General features: G+C 37.2%; 1 protein-coding gene across 3 annotated transcripts in view; it reads right to left on the reverse strand.

The window, feature by feature from the left end:
• Positions 1-20798, reverse strand: part of Invs (inversin) — a 133259-nt gene that overhangs the window by 97089 nt on the left and 15372 nt on the right. For all 3 annotated transcript variants that reach the window (XM_057791028.1, XM_057791026.1, XM_057791027.1), the window contains exon 3: positions 15705-15871. In XM_057791028.1, coding sequence (XP_057647011.1) covers positions 15705-15871 — 167 coding nt within the window. The remainder of the gene's footprint in view (positions 1-15704; positions 15872-20798) is intronic.

Here is a 20798-nt window from a genome sequence, read left to right on the forward strand (position 1 = left end):
AATTAACACAAATTCCTACTTGCTTCATCCTAACATTTTGGTCCATTTATTTGGGTTGGGATTTCAAAATAATAAAAGTATTATTACAAATAGTACATTTGCTGAATATGGGTTATAGTTTTTCATAGTTTTCTTTTTGGTTTTCAGTGTTTATTTTTCTAGGATTGCAGAATTCAAATTATTGTTTTAAATTTACTTGTATATAAATCTGTATAGTTAAGCTACCAACTTAATATACAGTTACGTTTCTTTGTTTTATTTTTATCAGTTTTAAGGACTGTCCTTAGCAAAATGTGGTTTTTTAGTAATTATAGAAATCAAAAGTAAAATCACAGAACAAGATGGACTGGGAGAAATTGTACCTGGCCCACATGCTACATCTTTTTCCATTAGGGATGATTTTTTATTCACTTCGCATCTATTCTTCTATATTTAGGGAATATTCTCTTTCCTGAAAAGCAAGTTCACATATATATTCTTTAGAATCTTGTTTTATCCTTCTAACAATAATTCTGGAGCTCATTTCTCTGATGCAAATGAAATATTGAATTATTGTACACCATAATCTGCACTTTCTCCATGCCAGATCATTTTATAACATTACACAAAAATGTTTGCTCCTTTTTAATAGGCATATGGCATTATGTCATGTGGTTTACTCAACCAGCACTCAAAAGTGCATTTGCTTACAGGCTTTCGCCACTATCAAGCTGCACTGAAGAGACGGTTCCGTGACAAAGCATATACATTGTTCTTGCCGGGAACCTGAGTTCAGTTCTGGTTATCTGTGTCTGTCAGCTCACAAATTGCTTGTAACTCTAGCTTCAAGTGATCTGAGGCCTCTGACTTCTTGGTACCTGCACAGACCTCCATACACATACACAGAACTAAAAATAATCAAAATCTTTGTCAGACATGATAGTGTGTGTGTTAAACTGCAGCACTTGGGAGGCAGAGACAAATAGATCTCTATTAGTTTGAGGTGACTTTCAGGCTTGCCAGAGCTATATAGTTAAAGCCTGTCTCAAAAAACAAACAAAAACTAAAAACCAAAGTTAACTGCAACCTTGTTCTTTCATTTTTCTCATTCGTTTGTTCATTCGTTCGTTTGCTCATTCATTCATTCATCTTTTTGTTCTGCTGATGATCCTAGCAAAGACTCTCCCAATGACTGACATCTCCGGCCATTCATCATTTCTTTTTTGAAAGACTCATGTGTAATGCAGATTCCCAGCAGTGGAAATCTGGGGTCAGTTAGCTCACTTCCACACAAATTCCCTGTCTTTCTCCTGTGTCTGTTCACCCTCAGCTTCCTACTATGTAGCTGTGAACCAGGACTCAAGCAGTCTTCCTACTCTGGTCTCCCAAGTAACTGGAATAAATAACAATGTGCACACCACTCTATCCAGCTTCATTTCTTTCTCCTGTTCAATTTATCAGGGTCACTGGCCTTTCACATCTCAGTGTCAGATATTACGGGGCCTTTGTTGGTGACAGAGCTTGTAACTACTGCTCTAAATTATGGTTTCTTACTTCTTTGCTAATAATATCTTCTTGCAAATTAAATGTCTTTCTTGTCACTCTGTAACCATATTTATTAATGTCTTTTCTCTTTGTTGTATTTCCAAAAGGTTTCCCCTAGTCTGTCTCAGTAGTTAAGAGCACTTGCACCTATATGGCAGCTCATAACTGCCTGTAATTACAGTTCTAGAGGATCTGAGACCCTTCTCTGGCCTCCTCAGATGCCAGGCACATACATTGTGCATATATACCTACATTCATGCAACACTCAAACACATAAAATAAAAATTAAAAATATAGAGAAAAGAGTTTTCTTTACTTCCAGCTTATTCACTATAAGTCTTCTTGATATTGTTAACATTTTATAACATATAATTTATATGTATTTATTATATATTCATAATACATACAATTATATATAATATATAAGTTAGATATCAGTTTAAAGCATGTCTGTGTATACAGGATCATACAGATGCACAAAGGCTGAGTACTGGCTTATAATCTGTACAAGACAGTGGTGACCAGTTTACACATGTGGTAAGCAGTTTCCAGTCATTATTTCAGTGTAGTCTAACATTCTAGTTCAAGTTCCTAAGAACTTACTAAGAAGTAATCTACAGTGTCAGACTAATAAGTGACAAAGAAATAGAAGAGATTTGAGAACCAGTGAAGACTGCTCAGGGAATAAACATGCTTGAGTCAAAAGCCCAGCCAGATGAACTGAATTAGATCATGTGATCCACATAGTAGAAGGAAAGAACTCATACCTGCAAGTGCTCCTCTGACATCCACACACACACCCGTGTACACATACATGTGCTTGTAAATTACACATACACAGGCATGCACACACACACCACAACAAATAAATGTAATAAAAGTATTTGAATAGAAAATGTCAGAGGATCCAAGCATGTCTTCTGAGATCTGGAACTACTTGGAATAAACTAGTGCTTTTTCTGAAAATACGGTAGTTTTATTAGAGAAATGTTAAACATGACTGCAAACTCTGAAAGTCCTTACTTAGGTACAGGGTGAATTTAAAATACATGGATACAGTCAGGTGGTGTGGCTTTTAATTCCAGCACTTGGGAGGCAGAGGCAGGCGGATCTCTGTGAGTGTGAAGCCAGTGTGGTTTACAGAGAACAAGTTCCAGGACAGGCTCCAAAGCTAAAAGAAAACCTTGTCTTGTGAAAACAAACAAACCAACAGAAATACATAGATACATAGCACAATGCCCAATACAAAGCAAATACTTCTGAACAAATGAAATAATTATCAAAATCAGTGACAATGGATTCTCATAGATTATACATAAATTCCAAGAGATTTAGCTATTGGTGCTGCCAAGGTTTGAACAAGTATAAGGAAAGAATAAAACAATGTTTTCAGTTAGACAAGCTGGCAGGCTGAATTAGCACAGTGGTAGGATACCTAATTAGTACCTGCAAGGCCCCTAGTTGATTTCAGTACTAGTGGTTAAGCTTTTTCTATACTTATGATATATTATGACGTCAAAGATTAGGATGAGAATGTTGGTGACCCATTGGCTGGGGAGATAACTGCATTGAAACAAGTAGACTTTGGTAAGCTGCATAATGGATCCAAATTGACTCACCAACCACTGATTGTTAAATATTAGGCAATAGAAGTTAAAAAAAATTAGAGCCACTCTTCCATATTACATGCCCACTATCTTTAGGACAACCACATGTGTAGAAAACAATTGTCTTTTTTGTGAGATAGGTGAAATGGCTGAAGACAGGACACAAAGACAAAGAAGGGAGTAGTTAACTCTACCTCCTGTGTAACTCTGGCAAAATTTAAAACACTGGTACAATGAGATATACTGCATTTGGGTCCAAATCTTAAATAATATGGATACAGGATGTAGTTTAATCAGTAGCAAATAGGAAGCAGATTTAGAGACAGTATTTGAAAAACTTCCCGCATGAATCAAAGGTGATTGCCAAATAGGATACTCATGTTATGCTCTGGGCTCATCAGACTGGCAGGACAGTCTGTTGTAGATAGCCTATCTTCAAGAGACCTTAAAACAAATGAATGCTATCTGGTAAAAGACTGATGGTGGGCAGCAGACATGGAACTGTATTTGTTATATAAAGCACAGATAAGGAAAATGCATGGAAACTGGGAAGAGACTCCTCTGATTAAGATAGATGACAGATCCCGCCAGCCTTTCCTCAGAAGTTCCCACTGCGTACTCATTCGTGACGATGACCTACAAGGCCTTATAGGACTCAGTCACCACTTCTTTACCTTTCTAGCTCCCTCTTGTCTTTCCCTCACTAAGCTGTTCTAAGGCCGATCCACAGGAGCTCGCTCTTCTCTAACACCCAGGCTCGCTCCTGTAGAAGGCTTTGTCCCGCTGTCCCTTCTCCGGTAAATGTCCTTACTTTGGTCTTCACCAGCCTAGCTCCAAAGGTTTGCTTCAGATACTATCTTTAAAATTTTTTTATTTTTATTTCTTTATTTATTTATTGTATTTTTTGAGACAGGGTTTCTCTGTGTAGCTTTGGCTGTCGTGGAACTCACTCTGTAGATCAGCTGTCCTCCACTCTGCCTCCTGAGTGCAGAGATTAAAGGTGTGTGCCACCACCTCCCATCTTCAGATATTATCTTAATATTATTTTGATTGTTTTATTTACAAATACAACCTGGACTGGGGTAGCTCAGTGACAAAGTGATTCCAAACATGGAAGAAACACTGGATTAAATTCCCAGCACTGTACTCATTCATTCACTCAATCACCCATAAAGTAACAACCTGTCCTTTTTGCTCACATTCTCGCTTAGTCTCTCGATCCCCTAACTTTGATATTTTGTCTACCTGTTATATTTTAAGCGACCATTTGGGCCTTGTAGAAACTTAGAAACAGAAGGAGGTGCAGAGAACCTAAGACTGGTCATAAGGGAAAATGTTGTGGACATGGATGGACAATATGCATACTATAGGAATAATAAGCTCTCTGGGTTTTTTTTTTTCCCTCTTTAAACAGCAAAATATGAGCAGGATAAAAACAAGAAGAAAAATTGTATGAACAATTATAGTCCTATGACATATACAGATAATTAGAAAATTAATGCTCATGTTATTCTTTGGAATTGATGTTACATTCAAAATTAATTTTTAAAAGGTTAAATGAAAGTAAATGGATCTGAAGTTCCTTTTTATCAGCCATAAAAATATTCATTGGCCCTGTGCCCAGAGTCTAAAGGAAACCAGCATGAGTCTAATGAAAAACAAGCTGTAGGTCTCAGGGAAATTCAATATATTTTCTTTCTTTTCCTTTTAGTTTTTGATTGGTTTCCATGGGAATCTGGGCTTGTGGGGATCACTGAACCTATTCATGGACAGCAGATGCTTTATTTTCATGGCTTGGTAAAAGTAGGGGTCAGTGAAGAGATAAAGATGATTAGGCAATGAATATGGCTGTGGGAAACAAGATTATGTTTAAAACAAAATTCTATAAGCTATAAAGATTTTTAAAATACAATCTTCAAGTCTGCTCTACCCTGTCTGAGAAGTATGATAACATAGAGTAAAAACAAATGCCAGAGTTAAGGGAAAGAGCTTTGGATCATGCTGTGAACCTGGTCAACAAGAAACAAACACTCAAGTGCTTCCTTGGACGTGAGATGGGAAAACTGGATTTGGGGCAAATTCTTGGTCAGAAAGAACCAGAAGCGGAGAAAAGACGATGTGAAAACCAGAAAGAATGCTGAGGGAAATCTGAATGTTCCCTTTAAATATGGCATATCAGGAGCACTAAGATGTGAGCCAGATAAACCAAAGCAGGCAAAAGCCAAGCTAATTCTGACAGTAGGGACAAAGGCTTTAATGAACTTGACCAAATTATACCCCAGTTTACATACAGAGAAACAGACAACACAAGATGAATCTGATGCAACTATAGAGTGACTACTACAGAGCCAAGCAAAGGCTTTTTTCACATTAGAATCCTGTCAGAAAATTTCAAAATGATGACCTCAACATGATCAACATGACTAACAACTACATGCAAGTAGATGTACATGGGCAAAAGCTCAACTACTAAGTAAATATGCTTGTATGAAATAAGTTTAATATACAAATCCATAGATACAGAAAGCTTATCAGTGGCTGTTAAGATTGGAGGAAAGAAGCAACAGGAAGAAGCTGGTCAACAAGTAAGAAACTTTGCTTTATAGTTACAGAAATGCTTTGGAACTAGACAGAGGTAGCGACTACACATCATCAATGTACTAATGCTACCAACTTGTTCATTTTTAAATAACTAAGTTTGTTATATGAAGTTTACCAAGACAAATTAAGTTTTAGGACATTTATTTATTTTGTTTTTCGAGACATGGTTTCTCTGTAGCTTTGGAGCCTGTCCTGGAAACTAGCTCTTGTAGACCAGGCTATCCTCGAACTCACAGAAATCCACCTTCCTCTGTCTCCCAAGTGCTGGGATTAAAGGCGTGCACCACCACTGCCCGGTGAATTTTAGGACTTACTTTTATATGTATGTGTGAGTGTCTCCATATACATATGTGTACCATATGTATACTTGGTACCTGTGTAGGCCATAGGTGTTGAATCCCTTGGGACTAGAGTAATAGAAGGTTGTGAATCACCATGTGGCTATCAGAAACCAAACCTGGGTCTGATGTAAGGGCAGTCGGTGCTTTTAGCTGTTGAGCTATGTCTAGTTGAAGCCAGTGTACTTGTCAAGCATGGTGGCACATACCTGTAATTCCAGCACCCAGGAGACAGAGGCAAGAGGATCACAGGCTTGGTGTCAATCTAAGATATACAATGAATTACAGGCAGCCTGGGTTATGAGATACTCTATTTAAAAAAAAAATAAATTTATTGGGAGCCCACCAAGGCCAGCTGGTCTGGGACTGAATAAGCATGGGTTGATTCCGGACTCTCTGAGCATGGCGGTCAATGAAGACTGATGAGAAGCCAAGGACAATGGCACTAGGTTTCGATCCTAATACATGAACTGGCTTTGTGGGAGCTTAGCCTGTTTGGACGCTCACCTTTCTGGACGTAGATAGAAGGACCTTGGTCTTCCCGCAGGGCAGGGAATTTGGACTGCTCTTCAGTATCGAGAGGGAGGGGGAATGGAGTGGGGGGAGGAGAAGAGGAGTGGGGATAGGGGGAGGGAAGTGGGGGGAGGGCAATATTTGGGAGGAGGGGAGGGAAATGGGAAATGGGGAGCAGGTGGAAATTTTAATTAAAAAAGAATAAAAATAAATAAATAAGTAAAAAAAAAATAAAAAAAAAAAATCAATGGGCAGGTTTTATATAGACAGAAAACAAGGGCTTATTTCAGATGTGCTGAAACTGACAGTTTTGGAAAGATAATCAGTAAGAGATTTTAAGACAATAGCTGAAAAATCTGGTCTGGAACTAGGGAGATGGATTAGTTCTAAAGACAAAGATGTGAGAGGAAACAACCGGAGGTTCTGAGGGTGAAAGAACAGTACAAAGGAAACAAGAGTCACTGTGGGATCATGGGAGTCAACAGCGAAAGGTAAGAGGAGCAAGTGGTCAAGTACAAAAGTCAGAGAAACAAGGAAGGATAAGGATGCAGGAAAAAATAAGTCCACAAAAATGAGGTCGTATTGTCAAAACAAGAACTACAAACAAGTCAAGAAGATTCATATAAAATAGAGAAGTACAAGGTATGGCTATGGGCTAGCTAGTCTGAAGTCAGTCTGATGCAAACTAGAGTTACCTGAAAGGAGGGAACCTCAACTGAGAAGACACCTCCATAAGATCCTCTGTAAGGCATTTTCTTTGTTAGTGATTGATGGGGGAGGGCCGAGCCCATTGTGGGTGTTTCCATCCTGGGATGGTGGTCCTAGATATAAGAAGGCCGGCTGAGCAAGTCAGGAAGCGCCACCCCTCCATGGCCTCCACATCAGCTCCTGCCTCCAGGATCCTGCCCTTTTGAGTTTCTGTCCTAGCGTCCTTCAATGATGAACACTGATGTGGGAGTGTAAGCTGAATAAACCCTTTCCTGTCCAGCTTGTTTTTTTGGTTATGGTGCTTTGTTACAGCCATAGGAAACCCTAACTTAGACAGGCTATCAAAGACATCTCTCACATAGACAACAAAGAGGACCCTAAGAGAGACAGACATACATGGATCTACCTAGGAAGGAAAAAAAAAGACAAAATCTTCCTAGTAAACTGGGAGCATGAGGGGCAGGGAGAAGGGCTGAAGGGGAAAGATGAGAAAGGGGAGTGGGGAAAAATGCAGAGCTCAATAAAAACAATAAAAAGGCATCTCTCCCTATGTATTTTAACTTGCTTTTGTTTGAAGAATTTTATAAAAAATAATTTGAAAATGAAAGTCAAAGACATTAAGATTTGATTAGTTTCATTATCCAAAGAATAAATTTTCCATGTCTTTTGATATAAACACACAGCTTGGTTCAGGCAAATGATAGATCAGACAGGAAAGGGCTACAAGAACGAGGTAAACGATTGGTCAGAAGGTAAGAGCCTTGAGAACGAGGCAAATGTTTGGTCAGAAGGTAAGAGCCATGGGATGGGGACATATGACAATGTTTCTTAAATTTACAACTTATTTTTTGAGTCAAAGAAAAAGTTATTTTGAAGATTAGATGTTTAAAGATATATATATATTTACATATATATATATAATTTTGCTAGTAAGGTTAAAGTCAGTAAATATGTCTCCTAACTAAAATTACTTATAAAGTATAAAAGGTATAAAGTTACTTATACATTTAATATATTATTATATTAGTTCTCAGTTTTTTTTTTTTTTTTCTGAGATAGGGTTTCTCCATGCAGCTTTGGGGCCTGCCCTGGAACTCACTTTGTAGACCAGACTGGCTTCGGCATCACATCATCAGCCTGCCTCTGCCTCCCGAGTGCTAGGATTAAAGGCGTGCACCACTACCACCCAACAAGCTCTCAGTCTTTTTAAAGATTGAAATCATCAAGAAAAAAATTCACTGACAATATGTTTACATTTAATATTTATTGGATGATTGAAAATATAAGAATTGAATTAAATGACAATTTAAAATGAAATATTTTATCAGGCACATCAATTTCTAAATGCATTGAAAGAGTACTATAACTAGAAGAGCAATTACTTATATGGTCTTCAGATAATGTTTAAGTCTGTGTGTTTGTAAACATCATGCACAAGTTAGCTGCCTTCCGTGGTTTCTGGCATAGATGTTAATACTGATATTTTATTTCTTAAATATTCAAAATTCTATGAAGTAGGTAAGGTAGTAATATAAACCCTACTTTACAAAGCCTTTGAGACTTAAACCACCTGTGTCAGGTCACAAGCCTAGTGAGTGATGTCCTGTGGTACCAGATGTCTTTGAATTATGAATGGAATATAAATCTTGAAACTTCAGATCCAATTTCTTTTTCATTATGCCATATTGACTCAAAAGAGATCTGTAAATCAGTAGGTCCATGTCATCCAATGAAGCACTAAGTTATCAGTTAACATTAGCTACTACTGCCCTGCACCTAATCCAAGCATGTGCGTTTTATGGAATCAGAGTGTTGTGTTTGGGAGATGGGAAGCAATGGCCCTTCACAGTCCTAAGCCTCCACTCATCATCCTTGTCAGAGATTGCTTCAATAGGACATCAACTTTCTTATCTAGTTTACTCAGCTTTAGGGCCAAAACATCTCACTCTAGGCCTTCAATCATGAAACCCACTGCAAATTGCTTTCCTATTTGTATAATGAGAATAGTTTCCCAGGGATATTTTGATTTATAACTCGTTGTCAGCAATATTCAGATGTGTTGTAAACTCATGCCATACTCACTAAACAAACCACTTTTTTTTTTTACCTGAGCTATTATTAAGACACTGGGATAAATGAATAGTTCATTGATATAACACTGATGTAGTATGTGAAGAATCCTGAGTTCTATTCCCAGTCCTGAAAAAATAGAAAATATTTTTTTGCTTTTATGAATAGAGTTTTTTCAAACACTTTTTTGTAGAAAGAGTTCATTTATCTTATGTATTACTAAGGCTTAAATTTGCAACTGCGTGTCTAGTGGGTAGGTATCTTCTACTGTTTTCGAGGGTGCATGTGACAATTTATAAAATGCTGAGTTTCAGTTCTGCCAACACCACCTGGGGAATCACCTATCTCCCATTTTTATCTTAGATATTGAAGTGGCTCAGTAGTAATATCTTACCATGGTGTTTGCATTTTCCTTTTCACTGATGATGATGCAGACCTTTTCAGGTGTCTTTTGGGTATTTTTATATAATCTTTAGTAAACCAGGGCTACACATTCAAATATAAGTAAATCTCAAAATATAATGGTCAATTAAAAAATAAGTTGCAGAAATTAGTATGCATGCCCCAGCCTGTCTAGGATAGAGGATGTAACTCTGCCCAACAAATGCTCCCTCCTCTCTTGTGCCTTTGCTGCCATGATTGAAAAGAGCAAGAAAAGGAACTGAGTGAACAGACCATGTTGTAAATGATGTGAAATTTCTTCAGGAAGTTTTGAGATTTGTTTTGAGATTCTTGGTATTGAGGGGGAAAAAACCCTTAAGTCTCAGCTTGAAGGAAGTCAGGTAAATCAACTGGACTTCATTTCACTTGGACAGTAATGAAAGAATTGAAAACAATGCTTTAGAGAACTTAAGGGTGACATTCACACAAATAAGGGACTGTATTTTCTCTATTTACAATAAATTTTATATTCTTTCTTGATTATCATGTTTGTGAAATATACCACAACCACAAGGGGTCCTAAGGAATTTTTGTTGTTGTTATGATATTGTCTATAATTGCAAAATGGAGAAAACATTTTCTTAAGGGAAAAAAAAGCTGCAGAATGATGAATATCAGAATGCAGAGCTAAACCACTAAAGCTAGGGAAAGGTGGCACACAAAAGCAGAAGAATCTCTGTTAGTTCAAGGCCACCATGGGCCACACAAGATTGAATCTGTCTAAAAGAGAAACAGAACTCACTCAAAGATGATCCCCACACTTGGGATCCCAGCACTAGGAAGATGAAGACAAGAGTGACATAGCTGAGTGGAGAGAGGAAATTAAGGTGGAAGGAGACAGAAGAGCAGTGCAGTCTGAGGTTTGGTGGAGACAGATGGAGTCTGGAGACACAGTATGAGGACAGGATCACCTCTTCAGTGTGAGTACTGGTAGAGGTAAAAGGTCTCTCTAGTGACCGGCCTCTCTGCTTCTCAGCATTAACCCCAATATCTGACTCTGGCTATTATTATTAATATTAATATTTATTATTATTACCAACTAGAATTTGAGTTATACATAGAGTTTTATAAAACCTGTTTATAAAATTGTAAAGGGAGGTCATAGAAAATAGAAAGAAAATAAATACATCTATTTATTTAAACTTTTAACAGTTTAAAGCACATACCTTTCATGATAAATTAATCACTGATTCATTCCTGTTTATTAAATAAGTACTGTCTATTAAGTGTCAAGAACTGTGCTAGAACTATAGCAATAAACTCAGGGTAAGATATGGCCTCTGTCCTCAGCTTAAATGGAGGGCGGTAAAACTCATTTAAAGAGATATGTCAGATAGACTACATCTACAGAGACTCAACAATAAATGTATTTCAAGTTTTCTTTTTTTCGTTTTTTTTGCAAAAAAGAGACACGACTGAGTTGAAGCCAGCCTGGTCTACAAAGTGAGTTCCAGGACAGTCAGAACTGTTACAGAGAGAAACCCTGTCTCAAAACAAAACAACCTTCAGAAAACCAAAACAACAACAACAAAAATGAGACATGACAAATGAGTTACATTGCAAAATAATGAGGCACTAACCCATATAAACAAAGTACTATAGGAATATGTTTCCACCACTATTAAACCCAAGATAATAAACCCCTAAAAACCCAGTATAGTTTTATATTTTAAAAAATACATAATAGCATGAGCATAGGTATCAACAATAACACCTACTGTTTATGTGCTTTGACTGTTGCTATATGTTAAAAGCATTCATTATAAGGTAGATGGACCACCTGTATGAAAGTTGTCTAGCTTGTATTTCAACACAGTACCAGTTATGTAGTACTTTTATGTTTGTAAATGAATCATGGTTATATTCATGAAAACTGAATTACACAAATAATAAATCTATGTGTGTGCACGTGGACTGTCACCGTGAGGTGTTACTCATCAGGTGTCATCCACCTTGTTTTAGACAGGATTTCTCACCGGCCTGGAGCTCACCTATTAGTGTAGACTGGTCGGATCTACCTGTCTCTGCATCCCAGCAGTAAGATTATAAGCATGTGTCATCATTCCAGCATTTGTTGTTTGTTAGTTGAAACAGGGTCTCTCTACATAGCCCTGGCTGTCCTGGAATTCACTACAGAGACCAGGCTGCTCTTAAACTCACATAGATCCTCCTGCCTCTGCCTCCTGAGTGCTGGGATTAATGCCATGCACCACCATGCTCAGCTCCACACCAGCTTTATTACACTGATTCTAGGACTCTAAAACTCAGGTCCTCAGACTTACATGGCAGGTAGCTCATCTACTGAACTATTTTCTCAGTCCAAATAGCACACTTCTAAGACCACAGATACCAGATTTAAATGAAATGAACAATACCGGAAAAGTTCACTTTGATGAAAAGAAAGGAAGTTTAATGGAGGCTGTACCAAGGGCCTCAACCTATAGCAGATACATGCGATTTATTTTTCCTATTCTGCCAATTTATATAACCTTGATTACCTTGGAAATGTCTGGCAACCACTTGTTGAGTCAATACTTCCATGGTGTATCTCTTAGAGTCAACTCCACTCCATTGGCTCGACTGTAATGCCTCACTATGTGCCTACACTTTCTTCCTCTTTCAAAGAGATTTGGCTGCCATGTTAACCTCTTTACATACTTCATTCATGTAACTTTTCATATTTCCTAAATGGCTCCATTGTAGATAGAATTTTTCATTAGAAAACAAAACAAACATAGGTATTGCATTGTGCAAAAGCCTTACACCAGTACAAATTGATATTTTGTGGCTGAAAATTAATGAGTTTGAGTTAGCAAAATTAATTATCCATAAGTTTTAAAGTGAGAATGAATCCCCATACAAAAATCAATTTGCTATGGACTAAAAGACTTAACCGTGAAAGAAAATGTAGGATAGTTTAAAAATAATCAATGTCCAGCTGTTCCGCTTCCCAGCTGCTGTTTACTCTGGCTGAGCCCCACACTGCACAAACACAGTTTAACTTTGACTAGATAGACCTTGTAGCAGGATTTTTGGGTTCCTCCTCCACTGTTCTCTCCATTCTAGCGACACCATCTATACCTTGGTTTCTTTAACCTCATAAGACTGTTAGGGTTATACTTATTTGCATTAAAAAATTAGAAAATAAGCCGGGCGGTGGTGGCGCACGCCTTTAATCCCAGCACTCGGGAGGCAGAGGCAGGCGGATCTCTGTGAGTTCGAGACCAGCCTGATCTACAAGAGCTAGTTCCAGGACAGGCTCCAAAAGCACAGAGAAACCCTGTCTTGAAAAACCAAAAAAAAAAAAAAAAAAAAAAAATTAGAAAATACTTTTAAAGGAAAAAGCCAGGATGACTGTGGTAATCTTAGTACAGGCTTTCTTTCCATAAATGATTATATTTTCTTAGAGTATGTCCATGCTGATTATTCTCAGTGCTTTTAAACACTAAGGCATATATTTTTTCCAGTTATACGAGATATATGCATATATGTCTGGCAGAGTGTTACCTGAAAAATCGGCAGGCATGGTCAGAATGCATGCTTTGTCACAGAAGTCTTTTCTTGGGTTCTCCTTTTTCTGGTTTTTCTCTTTACCTTTAAATAACCGCTGGTGGTTATTTTATATTGTCTTCACTTTTTCCAGTACTGCTACATTTCATAGACTAAATAGGTTGTTTCTGTTGACTTATGTTCATGGTTGACTACTTCCTTCTTTGTTTGGCTGTCTTTCATTGGTAGATCATATTTGGTTTATTTTAATAGGGGGGACTCCTGGAAATTTAATTCAAAGATGTTCTTTAAAGTGTGTGTGTGTGTGTGTGTGTGTGTGTGTGTATGTATGTATGTGTGCTCTCAGAAACAAGACATCTTAACAGACTTATTCTTAAAATTTTTTTTGATCATTCAACATCATATTTCTGCTATTATGCGTGTTCATTTTTGATTTCTTAAAAATGATACTTTATTGAAAACACAAAATCAAATACAACACCCAGGTCTGACTGGGAAGAGCAAGATACTAAATAGTTATTCCCATTCTTGCTCTGGAGAGTAGTATAACTTACAGACACATCCCTGCTCTTGGCAAGCATGTGAAAAAAGCAACAGCAAAGGGGGGTTGTAACTATCAGATACTTGAAAAAGCATGAAATTGTATGTAATCAACTATATAAGTTCTAGCAGATAGGTCTTAATTCTATTTATCTTTTGATACTATAAAAAACATAATCAAAAAAAATCAAGGCCAACAAGATGGTGGATGTGGTAGTTTGAATGAGACTATACCCCATGGACTCAGATTTTTGAGTACTTGATTCCATGATGGCCATCTGGTAAGGCTTAGGAGGTGTGATCTTGCTAAAGGAAGTATGTCACAAGGGGTGGTCTTTGAGATTTCGAAGTATATGCCTCTCCCAGTTTGCTCTTTCTGCTTCCTGTTTGTGGTTCAAGATGTGAGTTCTCGGTTGCTGTTCCAGGAAGCATGCCTTAGCTTTGCTGTCACGAACTCTAACCCTCTGGATCAACCAGCTCAAATAAACCCATCTATAAGTTGCCTTAATCATGGTATTTTACTGCAGTAGTAGAAAATTAACTAATACAGCGGACAAAAAGCATTTGTGGCACAAATCAAAACACAGGTAAAAGTGAAAGAGAGAACAGACACTGACCTCCACATATGCTCATACACCATGTATACACAACACACATAAGAGTTTTAAAATTTCAAAATAGGAAGCCTGGTGGGGTGGCTTACACCTCTAATTCCAACACTAGGTGAGCTGAGGTGGACAAACTGCCACAAGTTTGAAGCCTGCTTATGTCACATGGAGACTCTATCTCAAAACAATATACACACAGACACATACATAGAGACAAACACATACACACACACACAAAACCACCACCACAACCAAACAAAACAAAATAAAAAACCCACAAAAGAAGCAAGCAAACAAACAAAAAACAAGCCCAGGGGGCTGGAGAGATGGCTCAGAGGTTAAGAGCATTGCCTGCTCTTCCAAAGGTACTGAGTTCAATTCCCAGCAACCACATGGTGACTCACAGCCATCTGCAGTGGGGTCTGGTGCCCTCTTCTGGCCTTCAGGCATACACACAGACAGAACATTGTATACATAATAAATAATAAAAAAAGAATCAAAAAACAAGCCCAAATTAACATTGAAACAAAAATCAACAGGGAATAATGTATTGCATCCGACAAAGCTAAGTAGGCTGATGAGTCAAGTCTCTCTGCCAACCACACTGGTCACACTAACTCTCTAAGAAGTCACAGTATTAGGTCATCAGCTTAAATCCTTATCCCCAGTCCCCAATGATCTACTTGATGTCAGGGTTTTCCAACCTATATTTTTAAAAGTTGAATTTCATACCTAAGTGGCTCACAATAAGAAGTCTAAAGGGTACTAAATTATTAATATTGGGACCATTCCTAATTTTTTATGGTAACAAGCTAAACATAGTTAACCCTTCCAAAGTGAATAATTTAGTTATCTGATAAGCCTAGGTGAAAAGTTGTAATACTTGAGTAGCAGGTAAAACTGAGGATAAGAATAGTAGGGTTTTTTTTTTTTTTTATAGAAATTACTATAATGAAAATCAATTCAGAAGAAGTAACTGGGAGCAAACTGACAGACTCACTGATGAGTACATATAGCAGTACAGTGAGCCGAGCTCTTAATGTCAGCCAGTTCTTCATCCACCAAGCCAGTTCTTCACCAACAGTCCCAGTTACCCTGTTTTATAGACTGTGTTATTATAATCACAGTTTACAGAATATTTGCAGAAACCCATAAACCTGGTATCCATTTATTTTTTCATTGCACATTTCTACCAGTCAATAACAAACAGCCAGTCTCCTCTTCATAGTAATCTGGCTTCTCACCTTTTGAGCTGCAAGGTGGAGGGCTGTTCTCTGGCTATGGTCAGTCTTATTGACATCTGCTCCTGCTTTCAGAAGAGCATCTGCACAGTCCAGTCTGTCTGCCAACACACAGTACATGAGTGGTGTTCTTCCAAATTGGTCTTCTTTGTCTTTAAGAGCAGGGTTTCCTGTAAGTACAAGAAAGAGTGATATTTAATAATTGTACTTATTACTAATATAAGTAGGAGACACATTATAGTGAGTAAGGATTTAGTATCCTTATTATTGAGTACTGTACTAAATCCATTGTATATTATTTCATTTTAATTTAGTCTATGAGGTAGACATAAGCATCTCTACATTATCAGAGAAATTTATTAGCCTATATACATGCATACTGAGATTACATGGTAGAGCTAGAATACCAACTGGCTGACTTTAATGGTCATATCTGTATTATATTACTTTTAATAAACATTTTGAGATATGGATTTATTCCTTTTTCTGCATTACTTTTTTCTTTTGTCAACAAATACTTATTTGGTACTACCCTTAGAGTGTGTATTGTAAATGCTTTTTTTTGTCACTCAAAAGAAGATAAGGACCAATACCCAAGGTTGTCTCCTGACCTCCACATGCATTCACATGTACATGTATGCATGATATGGCACACATGTGGAAATCAGAGCACAGCTTCTGAGTGTCAGTTCTGTCCTTCCACCATGTAGGTTCTGAGCATCAAACTCAGGTCATCACGTTTGGTAGCAAATGCAATTATTCAACTGAGCCATTTTACTAGTGCTGTAGAGGTAACTATTTTTAACACAGTAGAATACTGATCATAAGCATATACTGTTGGGAGCAGTGAGACCCCAGATCCTGAATTTCTTGTAAACAACTTGTTTTCCCCTGATCTGAGTGCCTACAGCTGCTCTGAGCACAAGACCTTCAGGAGTTCCTGATGGCAGAAGAGTGGTTTCTGGTGGGTTTGGCTGGGGCGTGGCTATCCCTATATAATCTGCCCCAGAACACAATAAAGGAGGCATTCTTGGGTAATTCAAGGATGACTTGTGTCGCTGTCTCTCTGACTGTGTATGTCTGTGTATTTTAACCTCCAGCCCCCTTGCCCGAAGCTCGGTAACTGGGTAATAGCGCACCGAGCGCAGACACAGGGGTGGAGTGGGGGCAATTGGAGATCTCCACCGAGATATCAACATTATACAACAAATATTAATGTGAATCAGGAGAAATAAAAACATATACTAACTATTAGAAAGAACATAAAATGGTATCACCACTTTGGGAAACAATTTTTCAAAATATTAAATCCAGAGTTACAACTTGATGCAGCAAGTTTACTCCCAAATATATACCCAAAAACATGTTCAAAAATGTCCATAATAAACTATTCATCATAGCTCTAAAATGAAATCACAAATAACCTGCTGATGAATGAACAAACAAAATGCTGTATGTCTACAAACTGAAAATTATATTCAACCAAAGGAACAAAATCCAACAAATTACAACACAGACCCTGAAAACATATGATAAGTGAAAGAAGCTGGTCCAAATACTATATGTTGTATGACTTTTTTATTGAAAAGTAATGTCTGGTACAAATACATCTATTCAAATAGAGAGAGTACATTAGCAGTTACCTTTAACTTGGAGGAATCTGTTGGATTTGAGCTAGTATAAGATTTCTTAGCCGGGCGGTGGTGGCGCACGCCTTTAATCCCAGCACTCGGGAGGCAGAGGCAGGTGGATCTCTGTGAGTTCGAGACCAGCCTGGTCTACAAGAGCTAGTTCCAGGACAGGCTCCAAAACCACAGAGAAACCCTGTCTCGAAAAAACCAAAAAAAAAAAAAAAAGATTTCTTAGCAGGGGGCGGTAATAAAATTGTTTTAGTATTAAGTATGTGACTAAATAAAACCATTAAATTGTATAATTTTGATTGGCAAACTGTATATGAATTTTATCTATTTCCTAAGAGCACTTAGGAAAGTTAACTACATGTAAGTTGAAATGGAATAGTAAAACTATTCAATAAATGGAAAGGAAGACAATGAAGAGGAACCAAAGAGATTAGAATCATAAAGAGCATACAATAAATTGAAAATCTTAAATCCTAGCACTTGCAATGACATTAAGTGTAAATAATATATAAGCAAATTGCTAAAAAGATATGAGACAGAAAAAGAGATCCATATACACTCTAGTTATTAAAAATCATTTACTATATAATAACAAATGATTAAAAGTAAAATCAGAGCAAAGACCTAACATGCAAACATTAATTAATACAGTTGAAGTAAGTTAATATCTAGTTGAGTAGACAACAGTAAAGTTGTAAACTATGAGGAATTCTTTAAATATGAAAGGGTCAAATCAACAAAAATATAGTAATGCTAAATATATATGTATTAAAACACAGCCTTGAATTATATAGCAAAACTGATAAATTAGAAATCTCTGAAAGATTCAAACTTATACTTAGTAACTTTAACATTCCTCTTTCAAAAGTACCAACAAGATCTAAAATCAAGACCTGCAAGGATAAGACAGACATCACTACAAAAGCAGCTAAGTCCAACAAATATTTTAATATCTGACAGTGACAGTCAGATACTATCTATTAGAACACTCATACTGCATTCTCCAAATAGACCAAGAAAGCTGGCATAAATGTTAAAACCACACTAAGAAAAACTCTGCCAGTGTGAACTTGGAAAGAGAATTCTGAATACTGGTTCATAGAACCAAGAATAAAAGACCCGAAGGACTGAAAACCTACCAAGTATGTTCTCTGATAGTAATATAATTAAGCAAATAATAAATAATAGAGTTGTAATGGAAAATCATCAAATACTTGGGACTTAAACAACATACTTTAAGGTAAGCCATGGGTTAAAGAGAAAATTTCAAGGGAAAATTCAAAACAATTAATTATTAAATGAAAAAAATTAAAATATTGCCCTATACATAAGGGAATCTCCACAAGAAATACACAGCACTGAAAATTTACATAAGAACAGAAGAACTGTTTCAGATTGATAAACTATGCTTCCTCTTTAGTATACTAAGATGAGCAAATTTAACTCAAAAGGAGGAAGAACATAATAAAAGTAATAGAGATTAGTGAAATTAAAATGTGAAAAATAGAAAAATTAATGGAGCTAAAAGCTCTTGGAAAACAAACAAAAAATCTACAATTAGAGTTATCATTGAAAACAGATTATACTAGATGGGACACTGCTGTATTCAATGGTAGAACACTTGCCTTAAATATATGAGGCCCTAGGGTCAATCCCCAACATTGTAAAAATAAACAAAATAATAACAAAAGCCAATGAAAACAGATTTTTAATATGAAGAATGAAAAAAAATTATCAATGTAGGCTTCAGACCATTAGAAATTTGAAAACAAGGGAATATCATAAATAAGTTTATGCCCATAAACATTTAATCTAAGAGAAATGGATGAATTCCATGGAAAATATAATCTATTAAATGTATAAGTGTCTTTAATGGTATTTGAAGTAGGCAAAATTCTAAGGTGGCACCTGTATTGGTTGGAATGATGGAAAATACCCCCATATGCTCATGTTTCTGATCATTTGGTTGTCGCATAGTGACCCTATTTAGAGTGTTATGGGACATTTAGTATGCGGAGCTTTACTGGAGGAAGTATGTCACTGGAGGTGGGATTTCTTCCCATGCACTGTCATTGCTTTGTGTGTGTGTGTGTCTGAGATGTGATCTCTCAGCTTCCTGTTCCTCCATCATGTCTTCCCTACCATTATGGAAATCTAGCACTCTGGAACCATAAGTGAAAATAGACTGTTCCTTAAGTTGCCTTTGCTCATAATGCGTGAGCATGGCAATGAAAATGTAACTAATACAGCAGGTAGGAGGCTCACTTCCTAGAATACAAGCCCTGTACAATACTCTCTTTAGCTGAGGGGAGTCTATGGATGTGGTAGGGTATCATTCCTATGATTATCTTCTATTTTGTGGTAAATATGTTGAGGTTTGCAGCATATTAATTAGTGAACTTAAGTTAATTATGAAAGATTAACTTGAGTAGCTTTCTATTGATTGGTTGATGATTGATTGATTGCGGTGCTGGGGATCAAATTCAGGGCTAAGTGCTTGCTTTTCAAACACATCACCACCAAGTTACACCCTCAACCACTTGGGTCGCTTTTTAAAATAATTTAGAGGTAAGGCAGCGGGGGCTGAAGATCTGAACAGCCATGACACTAAACCTGCTGGCCCAAGAGCAACAAGCTGCCAGAAATGCTAAATTCTGCCAGTGTGAATTAGGAAGAGAATTCTGAACCTTAGGTGAGATCCACCCTTGCTAACAGTCTGTTACCCTAGCCAAGCCATGTCTGGAAGCCTGACCCAGAGAAACTGGAAGATAATAAAGATTTGTTGTAAAGTGTTCATGTTGATTATGTTGATTCTTAGGCCACACTAGAAAATTTTTTTTTTTTTGGTTTTTCGAGACAGGGTTTCTCTGTGGCTTTGGAGCCTGTCCCGGAACTAGCTCTGTAGACCAGGCTGGTCTTGAACTCACAGAGATCCGCCCGCCTCTGCCTCCCGAGTGCTGGGATTAAAGGCGTGCGCCACCATCGCCCGGCTTAGAAAACTCTTATGTAGGCCATCTGTGAAAGAAATCAACCTTAAATTTATTCCTTCCTATAAAGCAATACTAAGATAACGTACTAAAAATTCTCCCAAGCAATTTTTGTACAGACGTGTTTTATTATGGAAAGGCAAAAACGTAAAGATGGAAAGTTATTTCAGGGCCAGGGATGTAGTTGTTCAGTACTTGCCTACTATGTCAGGCCCTGAATTCTATCTACAGCAATGAGGAGAAAAATAATTTTTGAAAGGAAGACTAAATTTGGAGCACTTTGCACTGTTTGGTTTGAAGACACAGGGCTGCACTAACGAAATGGCGTGGTAATAGCAAGGACTGCTATAGATCGATATAGCATATGGATCAATACAGCAGATCTGAGAGTATTGGAAACATACCTGCATGTACATGATTCATTGATTTTTTTAGAAAACTGCAAAGGCAAACCACAGAGCAGTATTTTA

This window comes from Chionomys nivalis, chromosome 16 (assembly GCF_950005125.1).
Source record: "Chionomys nivalis chromosome 16, mChiNiv1.1, whole genome shotgun sequence".
Lineage (NCBI taxonomy): Eukaryota > Metazoa > Chordata > Mammalia > Rodentia > Cricetidae > Chionomys > Chionomys nivalis.